General features: G+C 36.6%; 1 protein-coding gene across 5 annotated transcripts in view; it reads right to left on the minus strand.

Moving 5' to 3' along the window:
- LOC139964261 (voltage-dependent calcium channel type A subunit alpha-1-like) overlaps positions 1 to 21141 on the minus strand; it is a 270526-nt gene that overhangs the window by 126749 nt on the left and 122636 nt on the right. For all 5 annotated transcript variants that reach the window (XM_071965717.1, XM_071965716.1, XM_071965715.1 and 2 more), the window contains 5 exons: positions 16830 to 17042; positions 9891 to 9996; positions 9226 to 9365; positions 5032 to 5147; positions 408 to 578 (listed from right to left, as the gene is read on the minus strand). In XM_071965717.1, coding sequence (XP_071821818.1) covers positions 408 to 578; positions 5032 to 5147; positions 9226 to 9365; positions 9891 to 9996; positions 16830 to 17042 — 746 coding nt within the window. The remainder of the gene's footprint in view (positions 1 to 407; positions 579 to 5031; positions 5148 to 9225; positions 9366 to 9890; positions 9997 to 16829; positions 17043 to 21141) is intronic.

A 21141-nucleotide genomic window follows, 5' to 3' on the forward strand; every position in this document is an offset into this window, starting at 1 on the left:
GAGATTATTTTGAAGGGTGCATATTTTGAAACCTGGAATACTCATGGAAAGCATTACGAGCACTGAAATGTTTCTTTTCTTGGACTAAAACTTATCAAGACTTAAATCCTGCTGCTTTAAGTCATCCTTTTATGAGCCCAGGTACTCAATACCGTGTTTGTATTGATCTTTGGTGATTATATATAAACTCTACTGCTGTCAATGCCTGTCACAGAACATCTAGAGCCTTGCAGAAACTACAAACAATCAAAATCATCCCGGCCAAATCTCTTTTTGGATAAAACTTTCATAGAGAAACCAGTGTGAAGGGGTTTTGGCAGACTTTTTGAGTCAGTCTTAGATTGTCTAATGAAACTCATCGTAAATGAAAGAAAGATTTAAAAAATTTTTAAAAAATGGGAACTCACGTATAGAGTAGTTCGTCGCAGGGTCGACCACGTAACACGTATGGTGAAACGATCCTTGGAAGAACTCCATCCCCGTGATGGCGAAGATAATAATTACAAACAAAATGAGCAAAGCAATTTGAAGAAGAGGTGCCATGGCTCGGATAATGGATTTGAGTACTACTTGAAGACCTGGAAGGGGTAGAGAAATGTCGGAAGTGACTGTTAGAATGATGTCGCAATAGTTTTACACACGTCCATGAGAGACAAGATGATTGGATATATCCAATGGCGGTGATGCAGAACTACAAATAAATTAATTAATTAATTAAAATAATCAAAGAAGATAGAAACAATAAAAACTTGCTTGTTTTTTTTTTCTCTCCCAACAACTGGCAGATATTAAATTACCGATAAACGTTCATCGATTTAGTTCCAAACGATATTAAAAAAAAACTCCCAATTACCTATAAAGATATAAATAATAGTCAATAATAGAAAAAAGATCTATCCACAAAAGTCTTGCTCTCCATTAATAAAAGAACACGAATGACTTATCTTGCTTGCATCAGTGGTGCCTCTCAATACTGACAATCTATTTGGAAATATATCGATAACAGGAAGGAAGTTTAAAACAGATTTTCCGAAACAGAGATATCTTTCGATCACTGGTTCCATTTTTCAGTCACGCTACATGTTTCTGTCACCATACAAACCTCTTCACGACGGTGGACAAATCCATTTTTTTTCGGCTGGGCTTAATTTGGCAGGATTAAGTCTTAAGCTACTTTAGAAACATCACAAAATTCAAATGACAGCTCTTTCAAATGTAGCAAGAATAATTGGAAGGACAGTATTGGATTTGATCCATCAGTGCATTGATCCCTGATGTGTCATTACACTGATTGTTAATCCTTCAGTATATTGGAGTTTATTAAAAATTACTGAGGCAAGAAATTAACAGTCTGAGGCCCGGACTGACTGAGCTGACATCATCCCGTAATAAAGGAAGCTATTCAGGTATTTTTACACATTAGACTTTCTAATATAAGATGTCTTTAAAGTTGTCGTCGGTTTTGTTGGATTTATAACATATCAATGCTGACGGTAAACTCATCGTTTAGACATAAAAGTACCACCCGCACTGAGTTTGTCTTAAAGTGATTAGCGAGGACATTAATTTCTGGTATAAATTAATACTGTTTAAAGCATAAATACAGCAGAAACTGACTTGTCAATCTTACAAACTGATGTAGATTTAAATGAAACAGGAAATAAGAGAGCCATTTGGTACTTTTAAAGTTTTTGTTATCATAAATATAAAGGACTAGGGCAAATGCAAGATACTTCTCTCAAGTTGCACTTTATGCATATAGATATATAAATATATATATATATACCAGAATAGCTAGTTCATATAGTGTGTACCAAACAGTATATTAAAGATAAATAGAAATTGATGCTTTCAGATTAAATATGTCCTTATAACAACTAGCCATCCAATGAGAATTGACTTCCATCAGTAATGTGAAGAAAGTGAGGGAAAAAGTTGATCAAGTATTCTCAAAAGATGTTACTTTCACTCAGGGATGATGCAGAAGGATGGCAGGGAGGAGGTGGGGGGGGGGGGGGCTATTAGGGCTAGGAGCAGTAATTGATTAACCAACCATAATGTGTTCCAAACCACATGTCCCTAGAACGAACCACAGATGTTTATTAAATGTAAGAAGATTTGGTGTGAAATCTAGTCAAGTCAAATCATCTGTTAGCCATAATTTCATTTCTTCTTCTACATGTCTAGATATGAGAGATGATCATGTCGACCATCAGACTTACTGTATTGTTATCGTTTGTTCGTGTGTGATTACAAGGAATGAATTTTGTCTGGTTACGTGGATGTTTGCTGAATAGTTAAAGCCCTTTTAAACAATGAGCCAAACTGATAGATAGATATATTTATATATAACTATATATATAGATAACTATATATCAACACTATGACAATTGATTAATCAATTACAAAGACAGTCATTTTAACTCCTAACTCTAAAGGGTACACACAGGGAAGGTGAAGGGGGCTTCTTGCATAACACTGATGGGGAACAGACAGAAATGACATTGAAGTTCAAATTTAGGTGAAAACTGGCAGTACAAAAGGGCCTGTACATCTATTGTTTCTATTTGTGTGTCTATTTCAAATCTAAATTTGACAAAATATTTTCTTAGTGCATTCAAAAGGTCAATACAGGATTTTTAGAAGTATAATACCTACCAAAATCACAAAATTGTAATAGAAAAACAATTGTGAACCAATAACATTTGGTTTTATAAATGTAATACACATGTTTGCAGTATTAATATACTCAAGTTTGTTATAAAAGTTAGTACAAAAAGGGGGAAAAAACCTCATAACATCACATCAAGTGAATTTCTGAATATTAATAAAAAACAATCATGTGCACTAAGTTAGACCAATGAGTTAGCTACCAAAAAAAAAATGAAAAAAAAAATAGCAATAGCAATTGCTTCATATTTAATCATCATGACTTTCAGTTCCAAATCAGTTGTTTAGCTTCTTTTTGTTCTTGCTTGCTTCAAGTCAATTCCAGGCAATCATTTCATCTAAAAATAAGTCAATCAATATTCTGTAAAGTAATCTATTTGAATTTAGTACAAAACTTGTAAATTGATGTTAAAATGAAGCAATTCCTGCCTGCTATATGTAAAAAAAAATGAAAAAAAAAAATGCACACACACACACACTAATGTGGAAACTTTTCACTTTATCCCTTTATCCCTTTCTATCTTTTCTCATTTTCTCAACCTCCCCCCCTCCCCCGCCCTTAATCCCCTGCATCATAAAAGAAAGATGACCGACAGAATATCACTTATTTTCACCTTAGTTGTGGACATGATTGTTTTGGGTCTATCTTATGAGGCATAAACTGTCCAATCTAAAGCACACTGTAGTATGAAAGAACAGTTCTTAATCAAACAAGATATTGAATGTTTAATGGGTGCCTGTAGCATTCTTTACACTGAGGGTATTTTTCCCCCTTCTTTTCTCATGTGTAATGATGCCTACATGAACATCTTGTATCCATGCAAAACACTGATAAACACTACAGTGAAAAAAAAAATGCCTTCGTTTTTTCCCCATATATACTTACTATTACAATGAAAATTGATTTAAAAAAAAAATTTAAAAAAAAATAAAAAATAAAAAAATTGACTTACCACATATGAACAGCATTTCATGGGAAGTAGTTCTAGGGTTGGAAATGGGGAGGGTTAGGGTAGGTTCAATATAGAAGTCAGGGCAAACACACCAGTGGTGACAATGTAAAGCTAAGGAACTACTGTAGCCGCTACCGAGATTATACATAGCTGCAAGACTCGATTTTGTTGAAACTGCTTATTAAATGATTTTAGCTAACTTATCTTTTCTCATTTTGTCAAAAAAAAAATAGAAAAAAGCCCCCCCCCCCCCACCTATCAAAAATTGAAATTGAAATTATCTGAACAAGTCTAGAAATTTCCACAAATTCTTTGTAGTAACACAACTGAAAAAACCTAACCTCTTTCATACAGTGATGAAAGTTCAAAGTAAGGTTCGAAAGTATCACAGAAATATATTGTCAATTGTCTGGACCAAAGAGAAGGAAAAAAAACTTTTGGTTTTCCAGTTTTGCCTGATTTCGAGCCCAGTTGCAGCAGTGGTGGAATTCTACAACAAAGCTCACACATGAAATAAAAAAACAACAATAAAAAAATGTAAAAAAAGGCAAAAAAAAGCATGAATTAAAATCACATCAGTGTGACGCAGTAACTATCATGAAATCGAGTCCGAGGCAACAGAGGTTCGAGACTAAGGGTGGATACTTCACAAAACTCAGCTGAGCATGCCATGCTTGAGGAGGGCATTTCAAGTGTGTGGAGTTTACTCACTTGGTATACCAGATACTAGTTTGAGGGGTCTAAGCACTCTGACCGCTCTAAGAGTTCGAAGGTCAAACTTTGCCTCACCACTACTTGAACCTATAACAGATGCAGTACTGCAGGTAGAGGCGTAGAAGATGGAATCAAAGTGTTAATTGGGTCAGAAGAAATAGTGTTAAGCGTGAATAGGATTAGCTTATGTGTGTACCAAACGTTCAGGAAAATTTTGTTTACTGAGAAAGTCTTGAAGAAGAAAGAAGGAGGAGAGAAATCTACAGAAGCAAATCTACGGGTCATCAATTTCTTTAATATGGAAAAAGAGTACAAAACTACTGACTACAGCATCAAACTTTGCGAGGAGGATCTTTCTGTGGGGGTTATTGGCAGAAAGGTAGAGGGAAAGGGGGGGTGGGGGTGCAAACAAAATTTTCCTGACAGAGATTGGTACCCACAATTTGATTTAACAAGATATATAAAACATCACATCAAATGTAGTACTCACTTGGGATACCAGAAACAAGTTTAAGAGGTCTGAGTACTCTCACAGCTCTTAGGGTTCGTAGGTCAATCGTTTGGCCAGATTCGGGTATAATCAATGGCATGAGACTGAGGGCAAATGCAGATTAGTAAAAAAGAGAGGATTGGGGAAGGTAAGGGTTAGCGGTGGGGGGTGCAAACCTTTTAGTATGAGGAGGGTGGTACTCACTTGGTATACCAGACACCAGTTTTAAGGGCCTGAGAACTCTGACCGCTCGAAGGGTACGAAGGTCAAAATTAGACGTTGATTGGTCAGCCCCCTGAGCTGCAATTACTGAAATTGTACTGGAGCATGCAAAGAGGTCGGAGGTGAACAAAACAGAAAATGTGGGAGAAAAGTACAACATGAATGAGAAGTCTCATGAACAGAAAAATAAAATCTCATGCAAAAGTAAATGACAGGAAGAACATGATCACATATAAATGTCATAAATCGGGCAACTGATAATTGTTAAAGCAAAATCAAAAGGGATAACAAATTTTTATAACAATTACAAAGCTGATGGGTGCAAAATTCATGGTTAGTGGTTTGGAAAAACATCTTGAAATTTGCCTTGCTTTGAATGATCAGCTCTCTTTTCTGTCAGATCTCCTTGATAGATAATATCAAATCAAAACTGAAATTTTTATTCAAAGGCCGTCAAGAATCCTATTAAAATATCGGGAGAATCCTGTTTTTGTGTTCAAAACCTTGACTCAAATCGATATTGGAGAAAAACAAGCATGTCAGTTGGAAATGTCGATAGTACAGTTCACCAAACATTTCTGTCCCCCCCCCCCCAAGAAAAAACTTTTGTTAGAAAAAGGACCAACACTTCATCAGACAGTTATTATGACAACCAGCTAACACATACATGTTGTGTTATAATAACCATTGTTAGTGGACTCTACACAGAACTTACTTGGAACTCCGCCAACCAGTTTTAATGGTCTCAATACCCGCACAGCTCTCAAGGCTGGTTGGTCTAATGCACGGATCAGTAGACTTAGAGTCCTTTAAAAGTGTGCAAATTAAGCCAAACAAATTTGAAAAAATAAGCATCTATTTTTTGGATACTTCCGCATATTAGTATATGATGAAAATAACAGCAAGCAATGAAATTCCACATGGTGAAAAAAAGGAAAATGACTCAATGTATGTAATCCTGAAGGCCAAAAAACAATACACATTATATGACTAGAACCAATTTGAAAGAGTTGTGATGTTGTGGTAACATTAAATGTACCACTAGAATAGCCAAAGACATGAGCAGAACTGCAGGCAAACATGAAGATCATGCATTCTGTATGCAAATTGTAGAAAGAACATGCCAGACACAACAACATGTCATGAATAAGCGATGAGATCATGGAATGATACTTTTCATTCCCCTCGTTTTTAACTCCAAGTGTCAATGATCAGTGAAAACTATGAAAGTGAACAATCACTTCATGCAACAACAAAAAAACCAAAAAAAAATAACCAAAGCAATGTGATGAATAAGAAAGCAGTGAGAGAATGGACAGAGGACCTTCAAACTGTCATTGTTCTCAACAGACCCAAACTTTGTTGATTATATACTTAAAGGGAATAGGTCAGGGGAATTGTTTGAATATATTCAAATGGAGGAGAAAATTAGCATTCCATAACACTGTATCACATATGGCCTATGCAGGCCAAAAAAAAATGAGTAGTGATACACACAGCATATAACTCGTATTCATTGCTACGAGTATGCTTCTGATTTGCAGTTTGCAGTTGATATGCAAATTCAAATACAAACTTGTAAATTTGCATTACGGTTAGTAGGCCTACCCATTTAGGCCATTGTAGGCGGATATGATGTACTGGGAGATACGTATGTATCTCTTGTACTATTTAGACAGAGAATTTCCACAAGGCAGAATTCCTAGATCATAAACATGAGGGTTTTGTACATTGGCTTTACTTTTTCAGTGTGTTGAAGCATATGTCCACTTTTTGGAGACATGTTTACTTGATACATTACATCCATCAAAGACAGTTACAAGCCTCACAATCTGAAAACGAACTATTCATAATTTAATATATGACTTATCTTGCAGATGATGTATTTCAGGTTTGAATTCGAATCTTCCTAAATCTTAAACAAGACATTTCCTAATGTTCTTGGTATAGAAAATTAATACTCTACTGAACATAGCTATTGTCTTATGACCAGGACACAATCTTGACTAATTATAAGGATAACCTGAAAAGCTCTTTTTCATACTAGAGATATGCATAGTCTGAATCAGACTTGACCAGTACTAGTAGTCAAGAAAATGGTTAGTTTTGTAAGTTAAACCAACTTTTGTGGAAATAGCCCATGGGAATCCTACAGCATCTTTAATCTATATCCTAGTTGATCTAGATCTAATGGAAGCAAATGTGCAATACCCTCCACCACCCCATCCAAACCATACAGGGGTAGGTCTACTGTAATTGATGCATGATGAGTTAGTTATGGAATCTGATTGCATTCTAAAAGCTCTAGATCATAAACTTGCTAAGCGATGCACTGCAATGGGTTTACTTTATCTGTGGTTGAATTTAGTGTTTGCAAGAATTTGGTTTATCCTGTGCAGACCTAGTGCTATTTTGTTTAGCTTAGCAGTTGTCTCAACTCTTACCCAACAGTTGATCAACAACAATTCATATACGCCCAAAACTAGGTAGAATTATTAAATCACCCACAGAAAACACTCTGCTCGGTTGCAAACACACCCTCTTACTAGTCTTGGGTGGGGTGGTCATAGCAGAAAACCGAGGTGTACAAATTTCTTCCATGACTAAAATTCGGAACCAAGCACAGTTCAGTCTGTACAACAACTATACTACTACATGCTAGATAGTAGATGATATACTTTTAGTTACTAACAAGTAACATGATAAGTATATGATACCTAACGTTGGGCAATAAAAACTGGAAACTTATCTCATCGTCTGGGAAAGCTCCACGTAGGCCTAACCTAAATATTCAGCGGGTCAGGATGCAAAAAGAAATTTATCTTTCTGCCATAAAACTCTGACCCCGGAGGGGTATTCAAATTTGGCTAGCCAAACTATAGTCTCGCAAGAAAAACGTACGCTGCACGAAAGCACTGCATAGCCTAGACCTAGCCTATGTTGTAAAATTTAGTACGAACAGGGATACTGCAGTTACCTAATGGCCATTAGTGAGCACATTTTTGTTCAAACTGAAACCGACATGAATTACATGTCTCTCCCGTCAGCCAGCCCTTATCATCAGTTTTAGCCATCGGAATGGGGTGTTTAATATAAACTATATACATTTTCAGAAGCAGGCACCGTACTTTTGGTTTTCCCACGTTGCTAAGGTGATCGTCTGCTAACTGAATCAACCATAGAAGTAATACACTTTTTCATTTTTGAAACCACTGAGGACTGTCCTTTTTCTTAGCCAATAGTAATGCATTAACTCTTTCTTACGGAAGCTTAAAACTGCCATCAACATAAGAAAACTTTGCCCCAATAAGTCAAAATTTTTCAGTAAATGGTAAATTGACAACTTATCGTATCTCGTCAATTCAACATTTTTCTGCAAAATGTTTAATTGTTCACTTCATTCCAACTAAGCAATTGAACAATTTTCTGCAAAATGTTTAATTGACAACTTACTCACTTAATTGTTCACTTACTCACTTGGAATAAAGTGAACAATTAAACATTTTGCAGAAATTTTTAGAATTGACGACATTTGATAAGTTGTCAGTTAAACATTTTGCAGAAAATCGTTCAATTGCTCAGTTGGAATGAAGTGAACAATTGAACATTTTTCAGGAAAAAATGTTGAATTGACGACATATTATAAGTGGTCAATTGAACATTTTGAAGAAAATTGTTTAATTGCTAAGTTGGAATGAAGTGAACGATTGAACATTTTTCAGAAAAATGTTGAATTGACGAGATCTGATAAGTTGTCAATTAAACAATTTGCAGAAAAATTGCTTGTTGTTCAATTGCTCAGTTAAAGCAACTGAGCAACCCAACATTTTTCTGATTTTTGATAAGATATTTTCTTGTTATCTAAACAATTTACTGAAAAATGTTAACTTATTGGGGCAGAGTTTTCTTATGTTGATGGCAGTTTTAAGCTTCCGTACTTGCTCGCTTTTTACATCGCCAGTCAAACAGGAAGAGGAGGGGATGGGATGAGACACATGAAAATCCAGAATCACATCCCTGCTTAATCTATGTACATTAGTCCGTACGATTACCCCCCCCCCCCCTCACCCCCAAAGGGAAAGCATTGCTTACTCTGGGTCATTGAGATTAAGAATACAGGCAAATAACTCAATTTTACACATTTCATTATGTTCTGTTGAAGATGAGGATACTTACCCTGTGACAACTACTATGAAATCCATTATATTCCAGCCGTTCCTGAGGTACGAACCTTCGTGTAGTATAAAACCTAAAGCACATATTTTGATGGTAGCTTCCAAGCAGAAGATAGCAAGGAAGTAGATTTCCGTCTTTTCCTGAAACAAACCGCAAAAAGGAGTTTGTTTACTCGTGTGTGTCGGCCTAAGTGGTGTGCCTTAAACTTCATCAGTTTTCGGATCAAAGTTCTATCATGCCTCTAAGGCCGTTAGAAAGGGACAACCTAGCCATTGGGGTCTAAAGGCAAAACGTGACTTTCAGTATAGCATGTAACTATTCCTTATAGGTACTAAGTTGCAGGAGAAGGAATTGAATTTGTATATACTGTCGCCGCTAACTGAATGTCGTTATCTGCATACACCGATCAATGGGGATCGACCGAATATATCTTGTCCTTAAACATATAGTTTAATATCCACCTCTGCCGCCACTCCTTGTAAGTTTGTACACCAAAATCAACGACCGCAACTGCTCACGAGGTAACATTGTCATCAGATACAGTATATTCTGTTGGGCATTGCTTTGACGGGGAGGGGGGTTGTGGATGGTGGAGAGGGGAGGAGAGGGGAGGGGGAGGTAAAAGTTGGTACCCTCCCAACTCGTTTTCCGAATGAAATACTTACTAATTCTATCGTCATTTGTGTCTTGTCATCCGCAGGCAAATGTACATCTAACGCCAGTACGACACAGTTTGCTATAATGGTTGCTAAAATAAGGTAGTCGAAAGGAGTGAACAAATATAATTAAGGAAAACAACCTAGAATTAGCGTGGAACACATTAGGAATAATATAAATGAAACACGATATTGTATTATTTTTTGTAATGCAGTATAGCATAAATACTGAATTTTGATAATTTCAACGCAACATGAGACATCTGAATCATTCATTGCACCAGTACTGAAGGCCTACAATATAAGATCTTACTCAAGCTTCAAAGAACATTAAGCTTATCCGTCTGTAAGGGATTAAGTTAGATCTTCCACTGGGAGAGAATTGAGCAACCTCATCATGCTAAACTTTGGGATCAGTATAATAATGGTCTTTAAAACATCTCTTAAATATCATCTAAAACTCTCCGAAATTGTAATTAAAACAAGTTATTTTTCTTGCACATAAAGAACAATCTTTCCCAACATTCAAAGTCGCTATTCTAAACAAAATATATCTAAATAATTGCTCTACACACAGGGGCGTATCCAGGATTTTCTAACCCGGGGGGGGGGGGGGCGCGAATTACTATCTAAGCGGAGCGCCACCATCGGTTGGCGCGCAGCGTACAAGAAAATTTCTGGTTTGACACCCCCCAGATCACCGGAAATGGCACATCTCGGGCTTGAAAATGACCAACTAGATTAAGGTGACCATATTTTCCTGACTGGAATCGGGGACATTTATTGCGTGACTGATATGGGGGAGGGGTCTAAGGGGAGGGGGCCCCTCCCCTTTGAAAAATTTTCAAGTGCCTAAGGTGCTTAGATGTAAAATGGTTATACTTAGTAGCACTATTTAAATCAATTTTATTTTCAAAAATGTAGCTTTTTTTAGATGAAATTCACTAATTTTACGTGGTTCTTTAAGAGCTTGTGAGTTGCTCATGCTCACACTATAAGTGTCGTGTCGCCGTAGTTGCCAATTATACGGTCGAAAGAGTGCTATGCTAGATCGATCTAGCATATTTTTTAACAGTGTTTCCACTTTACACTGGCCCACCTGTTCCGTTCTGCGACTGCTCACTTGACTAAATTTGTTTTTACAATTATTTTACTAATAATGTGGGATATTTTCGAAATTCCTGAACATTTTGACGAATCGGGGACATTTTCGGGGACACTTGTTCATCGGGGACAGCACACTGTAATCGGGGACTGTCCCCGAAAATCAGGGACGTCTGGTCACCTTAAACTAGATGTTCACTATTGCCTGAGTAACCAAGTTTTTTCCCAATATTTTTTTCTCCATCCGTAACCTTATTGAAGATTGTCACCAGTCACACATCATGTTCGACCTTATCGCATCTCCTGTGGATCATTGCTTTTGTAGGTGATTCTACGCCGCGGCCCACAATACCCGTCAGCCCCACTTTCAAGGTTTTAAGCCCATTATTCGTTCAGATTTTGAAAATTCACACTTCTCGTGAAATCAATTCACTTAAAAACATACCCATAATGTTGCACAAAATTTCATCTATGGACAGCCAATGCAGAAAAACTTCCATGTTTAGGAATGTTTGTCATGGAAATTTCGAAAATTCAGACACAGTTAACATATTGGTGCATGGGCGCAGATCAGTCTTGGATAATGGTGCGGACCTGTGTCTGTTCTCTGATACTATCTAAGCGGAGCGCGACCATGGGTTCGCGCGTAGCGCACAAGAAATTTTTTGGCAAATACTCCTCCCAGATCGTCGGAAACAACATTTCCCAGACCCAATGATGCTCCCATACCTCCTTAAGTTTTAGATCTCGTGGCTTAGAAATTTAGTTTGGGGAAATGCATGGGCGTCTGCAGAAAAAAATATCCAAGTAGACTTTTGTATACGATGGGTCTGGTTTTGTAACTCATCGGGAAGCGATTAGAGGGGTGGGCGTAGGGTTGTGGGGCGCGCGTTTTCATGCAGATGGGAACAATCTCAAGAAGTGATGGGTGCGTCCGCCTCCCCCCCCCCCTCCCGCCGGCAATGATATGCCTTTGGATCCACTACATGATATTCACAGGAAATGTGCTCAATTCTCAAATCGCATGCGGAATTTATTTTTAGATTCATTGTATGAGTTACGGTACTAGGGGTGAGGTAACAATTAGCATTCAGTTCGCGTTGTATAACATTTTAACTCTGCATGACAGTGTTGCATCGAAAGTCATGTCTAGTGCAGTTCGCATATAGATCCTGGGCTAATACCGAAGGCATGTTCCCCGACGACTCGGTCGAGTTCAAGACCAGCCACAGTTGGTTTCATAGCACAATTTTACAATTGTTTAAGGCGTCCATACACACACACGCGTCATGATATACTATATATAGTATATATATATACATTAGTGAGAGAGGAAAAATGGAAACGTCAAAAATGGAGTTGTCGGTGTATGGGGTAAGCTGAGGCGCACGCCCCTTCCGAAATCCTCGATCCGTCACTGGCTACCCTGTGTATATAATAGGGATCAGAGCTGTAATTATGACTGTTCCTCTTTCTCTTCCCGGTGTCTTGGCGTTTAACTTCTACCCCCTCCTTTTCTCCTTTTTCTCTCCTTCGTCTTATTCTTTTCCCTTCCTTCCTCTCCTTCCTCCTCTTTCCCTCCTCTTTTTTCCCTTTTTTATTCTCTCTCTTTTTCTCTCCTCTTTTTCTTGCCTGGGGGGCGCGCCCCCAACACCCCCCCCCCTGGATACGCGCCTGACACAACAGTCCTCGAATAAAGATGTTCTTTTAGAACGAGAAATTCCCATACTGGCAACATTCGTCTTTCATGACTGAAACTGATTTAAAAAAAAAAAGAATATATAGAGTATAGTGAAAACGATAAAGAAATTCCAAATTCATAGGTTTGATATATTATGCTTTAATCAAGGTTTGCGGGTGCATGTGCAGTTGAGTGCGCAAAATTCGTGGAATTTGACTCACTGTCCTTCCTTAATGCAGTTATCTAAAACCGTGATGCCAAATTCACCCTGTATGGATGTGAATTTATGTAGGTTTGAATTTTCCACAGTCGAATGACAATTCTACTTAACTATAGCTTTCCATGACTCAAAAAGTCAACCTCATCTATAATTAACCGTGATACACCAGCCGCTTCCATTGTTCGATCGCATGAGCTGTGATAACTAGTTAAACATACATACCGTAGAACGGCGTACAGCCTTACTTAATTAAGAAATCCCACGAAGCGTGAACGGTTCGTGTATAATGAAAGAGTTTACCATACAGCAAGCAGCACAGACAATCGTAAATAGACGGAGGCGTAACAGTGATCAATATAGCGCTCTCTACTATGGATGACACGTATATATAGAGAGAGAGAGCCGGTGGAAATTTTCTCACAGACATAAAATATGTAAAAATGAATACAAAACAGGTATGGGAAGCACAAATGCAGAGTCGACACGAATCGCGGGCGTTACTTCTACAAACCTTGCGAAGAAGTAAGTTTTGTGAACTGAGCGACTTGATGCGTATGGCATAGCCTAAGCGGAAAAGGTTAGAGACATATCATAATTGGCCTAATCTATGTTTTGTTATGATTAAAATTTAGTTTCCCTATAAACAGCAACGTAGAGTGCCTTGTAATTACATTAATAAAGCTACCCAGTCTCGGTACTGTGAAAAATGAAAATTGGAACTGGTAACGATGTCCTTGGACTGTATGAACGCACTGTAGACTTGACCTGGCGTGTAATTAAAGCTTCTCAAATGCAGTATTTCGTTCATGTTTATTTACTAGAAATATAACACAAGAATATTAGCAGGAAAATGTACACATTTTTTGGTGGCATGTGAAGTCAGTTTTACGGTCAACCATTTGTCACAACGGGCGAGGGAGGGGGTCGGTGCTCGGTGCTCGGTGCAGGATTGAATAGTTTACACCGGTGGGGTTCTCAAGAGGGGGCCAATTCCCTTTCGTTTGGTCTATTCATATTTTCAAGATAAAACGAGTAAATATTATTGAAACTGTAACCAATGTCAGTATAAGACCATGTTATAGATTTCAATATTTTAGATTCAGCTTTCCCAAAACCTCTCGATTCCGAAAAAAAAAATTGATATAACATTGTAACGAATAAAAATGCCATTAATAGTTCATGAACATGTTACTTGATGATGCCATACTTAGACTTGCTCAAGTTTTCAATGTTGAAGAATAATATCTCGCTCAAATGAAATGACATTTAGCTAATTGTTTGGACACAAATGCAACTTATTTTTTTTAAACCCTATACACCAATATATAATGATGATGGGTTGGGTATGTTTCTCATGCATGACTTCACCACCAGTCTATATGCGATTATTCCAGTTTACAAATTGAATGGAGCTGAATTATTAATCATACACGTTATAATGATTATATCTAACAATAAACGGCTATATATGGTTCCAGGAAAATTGTCTTTGATGTATATAGTTCGAATTCGGAAGTCTCCTCGATTCACTTATTCCAACATATTAAAACCACCACCATCGCATCATGTTCTAATGTCATTATATATATATATGACAATTTGTGAAACCTTGAAGTATCAACAACTTCTTAATTGAATTTATTATAAATCGTTAGAAGTTTGTACTTTAAAGGGAACTTGACTTTCTGTTCGAGATACAAAAAAAAAAAAACGGATGTTAAATTTTTTATATAGGTGGTACGTGAGCTCTACCGCGAAAAACTCATTTTCATCATCCGTGCATGCATGGGTTGAATCACGTCAAGTTATATTTTTTTTTATAAAAAGAGGTATGAAATATGGCTGCAAAGATGTATGATGTACGGTATGATCGAAAATGATACAGACTATAGTGTGTACCACGCCACACCGTTACTGTACCACCATCATCACCGTTTACACATACTTCTCAAGTTACGAAACACGAGCCTTCTGCTCATCAAACTCAGAATTACTGGCTAAGGACCTGAGCCCGCCTGACCCTCCTCCCCTCTCCCTTTCAACCCCTACCCAAAAATTAAAATTATAGTTACTACTTCATCCTTGCGTGTAGCCCTAATTATATGGACCTATAATTTCTAGCCTAAATTTGTCTCAGATCGAATGCACCATTTTACGTCTAAAATGTTGTTGTTGTTTTTTTGTTTTGTTGCGGGGAGGTACCCCAACACATCCCTACATTGGAGTCATGCGTTTCAACCAACTGATGGACAAACATGTCCTCTTTGAAATCTTGTATCCGCCTCAGAATGAGTCTGACGTTACCGATTGTTTCACGTTTGAAATGTGACCAAATTGAAAATCTGTGTTTTTTTTCTTCTAGTTATAGCGAGTAGTTTATACGTTCTCCCTGCTTGGACAATTTCTATCAGCTTTGGCTATATTACTGATGTGTACTTTGGTCATCTATAGTGTCATTTGTGTCCTTTATTCTATTTTGCTATATCATAACATGATGTTAATAACATAAAATCAAAATGAATGAAAAATGAACCAAAAATACTTGGGCTAATGCAAATGTCCTGTAACAATGGCGCACTATGTGATATGCAGGTGCTCAAAATCTAAGTTCAGTGTAATTATCTCTGCAGCGGCGCACCGTACATTTCACACAATAGTGTGTCTATATATTAACATAGCGGGAAACTGCCTACTCCCAGGATGGACTCTAAGCGTATATTGGACTTAGACAAATGTATATGTCCTATATAGCTTGCAATTACTATACAGTGGAAACGAAGCGATCCGAATCGTGTATTGGCTATATGCAAGTACAGTAATAGAAGGGGGACAATGGACTCTATATACCTTCATACATTAATCATATTAGTAACGCAAATCCGTCAAGGCGCAACTAGAGCAAATAGGCCTATACACGTCCGCTATATTCCGTGTAATAAAACTGCCACCACGTTTCATCACAGACGCACTCTGTCATATATATATATATATATATAGCGTGAACTATTCTTACATAATTTCTTACTTAAATTTTTGAAAGTATAAGCAAAGAGTTTGACTGTAAATCTATTATTTTAAAAACCTTAACTTGGTTAAAACGACCCCCCCCCCACCCCTGTTTGGACACGGAAAAAAGGCCTATGTTAATCCAAGATGGTTGCAAATAGGTTTCTCGGTAGTAATATCAAACATATTATTTTAATATTATTCAGTGTTCAAGCTTCAAACGATATTTTCTGGAACCTCAGTCTTTTTTTTAATTTCAAACAAATTTGAATTGGAGCGTTTTTCTTTATGCCTTATACATCATTGGTTTTTGACGCAGCTCAAAATCACACAATGGTGAAAACCAAATACGTAATTTCTGTATTGAGTTATATAGGTGAGGACTGACGAGTATGACATTTGATCTGTTTTCTTGGATCACAGAATTCTCAATAAAAAAAGAGCAAAAATCGTAATTGGACACAGAATTTTTCGTGGTCCTAAATAGCTAAGAATGACACTTATATTGCAACTGGATACAAATTTCACCAATATGCCTGGAATATAATCCCCTCTATAATGATGTACAGATACATCTATCCCTGGTTGATATGATTTCAAGATAATGATAATGATAATGGATGTCAATAGTACCAGAGATTATCATGTGACCCTGAATGATATTACATTATATATAACATTCAACCACACGACCTTAATTATTTAGAGTAGTATTAGTACATTATATCATCTTTTCCAATCATCATTTTTGTTTTGTTTCACGTTATAAACGAAAATGAATTTGCAGACGATTTAAAGTAGTAGTAGGCTACATTATATCATCTTTCCAATCATCATTTTGTTTTGTTTCACGTTATCAAACGAAAATGAGTTTGCAGACATTTGAAACAACAAATAATAATAATAGTAATCATAATCATAATTTGTAAAAGGATATGGCCACTCGGTCAGCCATTTTGCACATCTTCGGATGACGTTTTCTTCGCTAAATATAAACAAGGAACGATCGCTAGTGAGGACAGATAGAAGGAAACCTAGCCTTGATTTCCTTCTGGCGCTGCCGTCAGACTCCCCCGACTCACTCTCCCGCTTGCCGCTGTCCACCGTGTCCGAGTACGGCGTAGATGGTGACGTGGTTAACTGTGCCATTCTATAATGAAAGAAAAGAGTAGAATAATATTAGCCTATCAATCAGTATCAGCAATTATTAATCATGTTACGATTAGGCTTTCAAATATTGACGCATCTGAAACATATATATTATACCTAATCTTCCCTTACCTTACCTTCTATAGATGGCCTTTCTGCACACTATACAACAATGATTGGAAGCTCAAAAAATATGGTCCGAGTAACATAATTACATACATACTGCATATCATCTTTTAAAATAAATAATAAGCAAAAGTTCTGATATTTCTTTCATTCTCGAAAAATAGAGACAGGTTTGTATAGTATATATAGCAGGCTATACACTATACAAGCCCAAGCATGTTAATTCGCTAGATACTAATCGTACATGAGGGACACGATGGGGGAAAAACTCAAATGAAAATAACTCTTTTCTTCATAATATAACTATACCACAATGAATTAAATAAAACTGTAAGCTGTTTTCTATATAACCAATGATGTCTACTCAAAATGAGCCAACAAAATTCCAGGAATTACCGAACTATGACTATCCCCAATTCAAGGAATGAATATGCTAAAATTCGAGGCAATATATTAACTGTCATGCATGCGCGGACGTAAAGTGAATTACCATCGATACAAAATATATAGTTCAATCATGATTTATATATATATATATATATATATATATATATATATATATATATATATATATATATATATATATATATATAGTTTACAGTGCTGTTAATAAATGAAAGTATAATAAAAATTTAAAAGTCGAACTGGAATTTGTAGTTCGTGGTAGAAGTGATCGCCTCGGAGAAAGTATAAAGTGGGGAAAAAATGATTTTATAAAAAAAAAGTTAACAAATTTCCGTGAGAAATCAAGGGAAGATTCTGACAAGGACATTGACGAATGGTATATAAGCCATTTGACAAGGTAGAGTACGTATATAAGGACTCCTGGTATAGAGAGTAACATCAATATACCGTATTGATTACAACACAATAATGAAATTTACGAAATGTCACAAACATCTGTATTCACACACTGCAGTAAGAGCATGGGGCAGACGGATGATTTTTACGATTCGTGTAATAAAAAACGGAGATATAGACAAAACAAAGGCGGGAATAGTTTCAGAGAAATCTGATTATTTTTTTCTGTCTTCAATTGGGAAATCTCGTTGAGGAGATTACTATTTTTTAGTGGTCTTTCTTTAACAGGATGTACAAAATCATTTCTTCTTGTTTAATAGACTCATGAGAGTGATAAAATTCTGAGCTTTGTACGACGCCTACTCTTTCTGTGATGTGGTGTGATATGTGCGGGTATACACTATCTGTAGGCTATCTATCATTGGTCATGAATACAATTATCATATACTGCTGTAGAAGCGGTCGACGCTGTGCGCATGTCTGTGTGGCATATCAATTGTTTCTGGTATTTGATATTTGTCGGTAAAATCGGAACATACGTTAAAGGACCATTATCTTCTTAAACATCGTGGAATTGGCTTCACATGTTATAGTTCTTACACAGAGCTTTTGGTTGCTTTGTAAAATGTACGGTCCGCTCACGAAATCTTCATCAGATTATCAAAATGAGGGTTTTACTTCAGTAGTAATTACATACTAAAGCAAAAATAAGTTGCCATTCCACACACGCAAACATACACACATGCGTGATCATACCCACGCGTGCATATGAACAACCGTGAAATAAAAACAAAATCACTGATAGCCTTCGCAAGATAATGTAAGAGAAAGTCTTCGAACGCTCGGCTACACAAATATATATATTCATAACCATGAACATACATAGCGATCATAGAACATTTATATTATTAGTAATGGTACACACATATCCTCATTGACGTACAAGATTGTTGAAAACTCGACACCAACCCTGACAGAAATCAATGGTGGTTTCACTGTCAGCTGCAGGGAGTCGCCAGTGAAAAGATAATTATTGATCTTTGAAACAAAGGTTTGGGTGCGGACAAAGATATTCATCCAGGGAAAGTGTTAATATCTTTAACAGTTGATTATCATATCCACATTAATTTTAGAAGAGGGGAAAAAAGGTATATGAACCCTGTTGTTATGTAAGCCTATAGTAAGATGTAAGGCTGGTAAAAATCGACATAACAACGGATACCCACTTATGAAATACCTTCTTTTGTATTTTATAAGTTCAGTGGCACTATAGTATGAAGCACAAGTTGAGCGTAAAGAACTTACAACAGCAATGAATACAGTCTTTCCATTGATGAGATTATATGATAAAAGTGGAATGCCTACTAATGAGAGTGTATATAACGACTATACAACTAAATTGGTTTTGTGTGTGATGACATATGAATTTGAGGGAGGTATGATTAGTTGTGTGATGCTATAACATTCACATGAATGATGTTATAAATAAAGTTTCAGGTGATGCATGGAACATAGACCTCTTAAAATATTTCGTTGCTATGAACCTTTTTTTCTCTAGACGGAACAAAAGTCTAAATGTGAGCAGTAACATATATGGTCAAGCCCCACATGTGTTCTAGCCAAATGTTACAAATTAGATTACTAGTTAAAAGCTTTCAATCTTTGAATTATTTGCAACAGAGTCGTTTTCCATTACGTATAGGCCTATATACACTTTGGATGTTAGTACAATATGCGCCATTGTCATATACGGTACTGCTTTTAGGTGTATTTTCTACGCAACAGCGAACGCACGCAGCGAACGCATGTGGTTCAGTTCTGTCACGTCATCGCAAAACAAGTGGTATACCATACTTTATCAAACAAGCTGAACGATTGTTGTTGACAAAATAAGTAAATAACAACTAACTCAGAGATTATATCTGATTTTATAATAAAAGAATGAAAACAAACTAACACCTATGCAACCTAAATCGTCTCTTTGTGCAACGATATGTTTATTAAAGGATGGCTATCAACAGTAGGTTAGTCTTTATATGTGAATGTCTGGGGGGGGGGGGGGCGGAATACAACTTTGAGTGTCAGTAATGTTTTCTTTAGCTATCCCGGTTGCAAATTACTTACTTTCTATGATGTGATAAATATCTGTTATTCTCCTTTAATCATAAATATGTGATGACGTCGACTCCTCAGTCTGCAGGCCTAAATGTTAATATTAATCCATCGGGGTTTTTTTTTTTCGTTGTAAATTCTAACAATTCAACCAAAGGATATTTGGTTAAATTCAACAGAGCACCCTTGCATGACATTCAACACCATATGTCCTTGACAAATTTGTAACGCATTGTAAACATTTCGAGGTCATAAAAGTCTCATATTTTCACATTGATTATTTATTTTTTTGCATCCCAACAAGTGACGTAACGATCTGTGCATTAGACTAATGGTCCAGTCACTTTAACTGATGGAACTCAGCTGCTTAAATGATAATTTCTCAAAACTTGTTAAAAAAAAAAAGTGTTATAGGAATACATCATATAGACTTATGGCAACGCCTTTTCACGGTCTTAAAGTCATCGTTTAAAGGTTCGAGATGACTGCCTTAATTGTGCTTTGTGGTTCAGTTGATTTTAATTTACATATGTGAAATGATAACGGGATATATACACGATGTCAGAACTTATACGATTCTTTTGCAAATTGTGTCAATCAATAAATAGGTAACACCAGGTGACGACCACATTTTTTTTAGTATATTTACTAAGACATGAATGTTTTAGGTATTGTTTCATCATTTTATTACACTTATCTGGACAAAAACATATAATGCATATACAACTGTCGAGTCTAAAACAAAACTAATACCATTTTGAAATCATTTTTGGGTGATCCTTATTGTTTTGAAATTGTATTCTAGGTGTACAAATATCACCCCCCCCCCCCCACCCACCCACCCACCCATGTAGGTCAGTAAGCTTGTTTACGGTGAACTCAAGTAGTTATGCTAAGATGATCGCAAAGGGGGGTATTGCAGTTAAGGGGACACTGATTTACGAGCCAGGAATAATTTGGAAATATGGTTTAATCAACTATTGAAAGGTACTTTCAAAGGAAGTAGCTTCGCTTCGTCTAAATGTATTTTAGTGCGCTTATGCCTTTTTAATTCTGACAAT

The sequence above is a fragment of the Apostichopus japonicus genome, chromosome 22 (genome assembly GCF_037975245.1).
Source record: "Apostichopus japonicus isolate 1M-3 chromosome 22, ASM3797524v1, whole genome shotgun sequence".
Lineage (NCBI taxonomy): Eukaryota > Metazoa > Echinodermata > Holothuroidea > Aspidochirotida > Stichopodidae > Apostichopus > Apostichopus japonicus.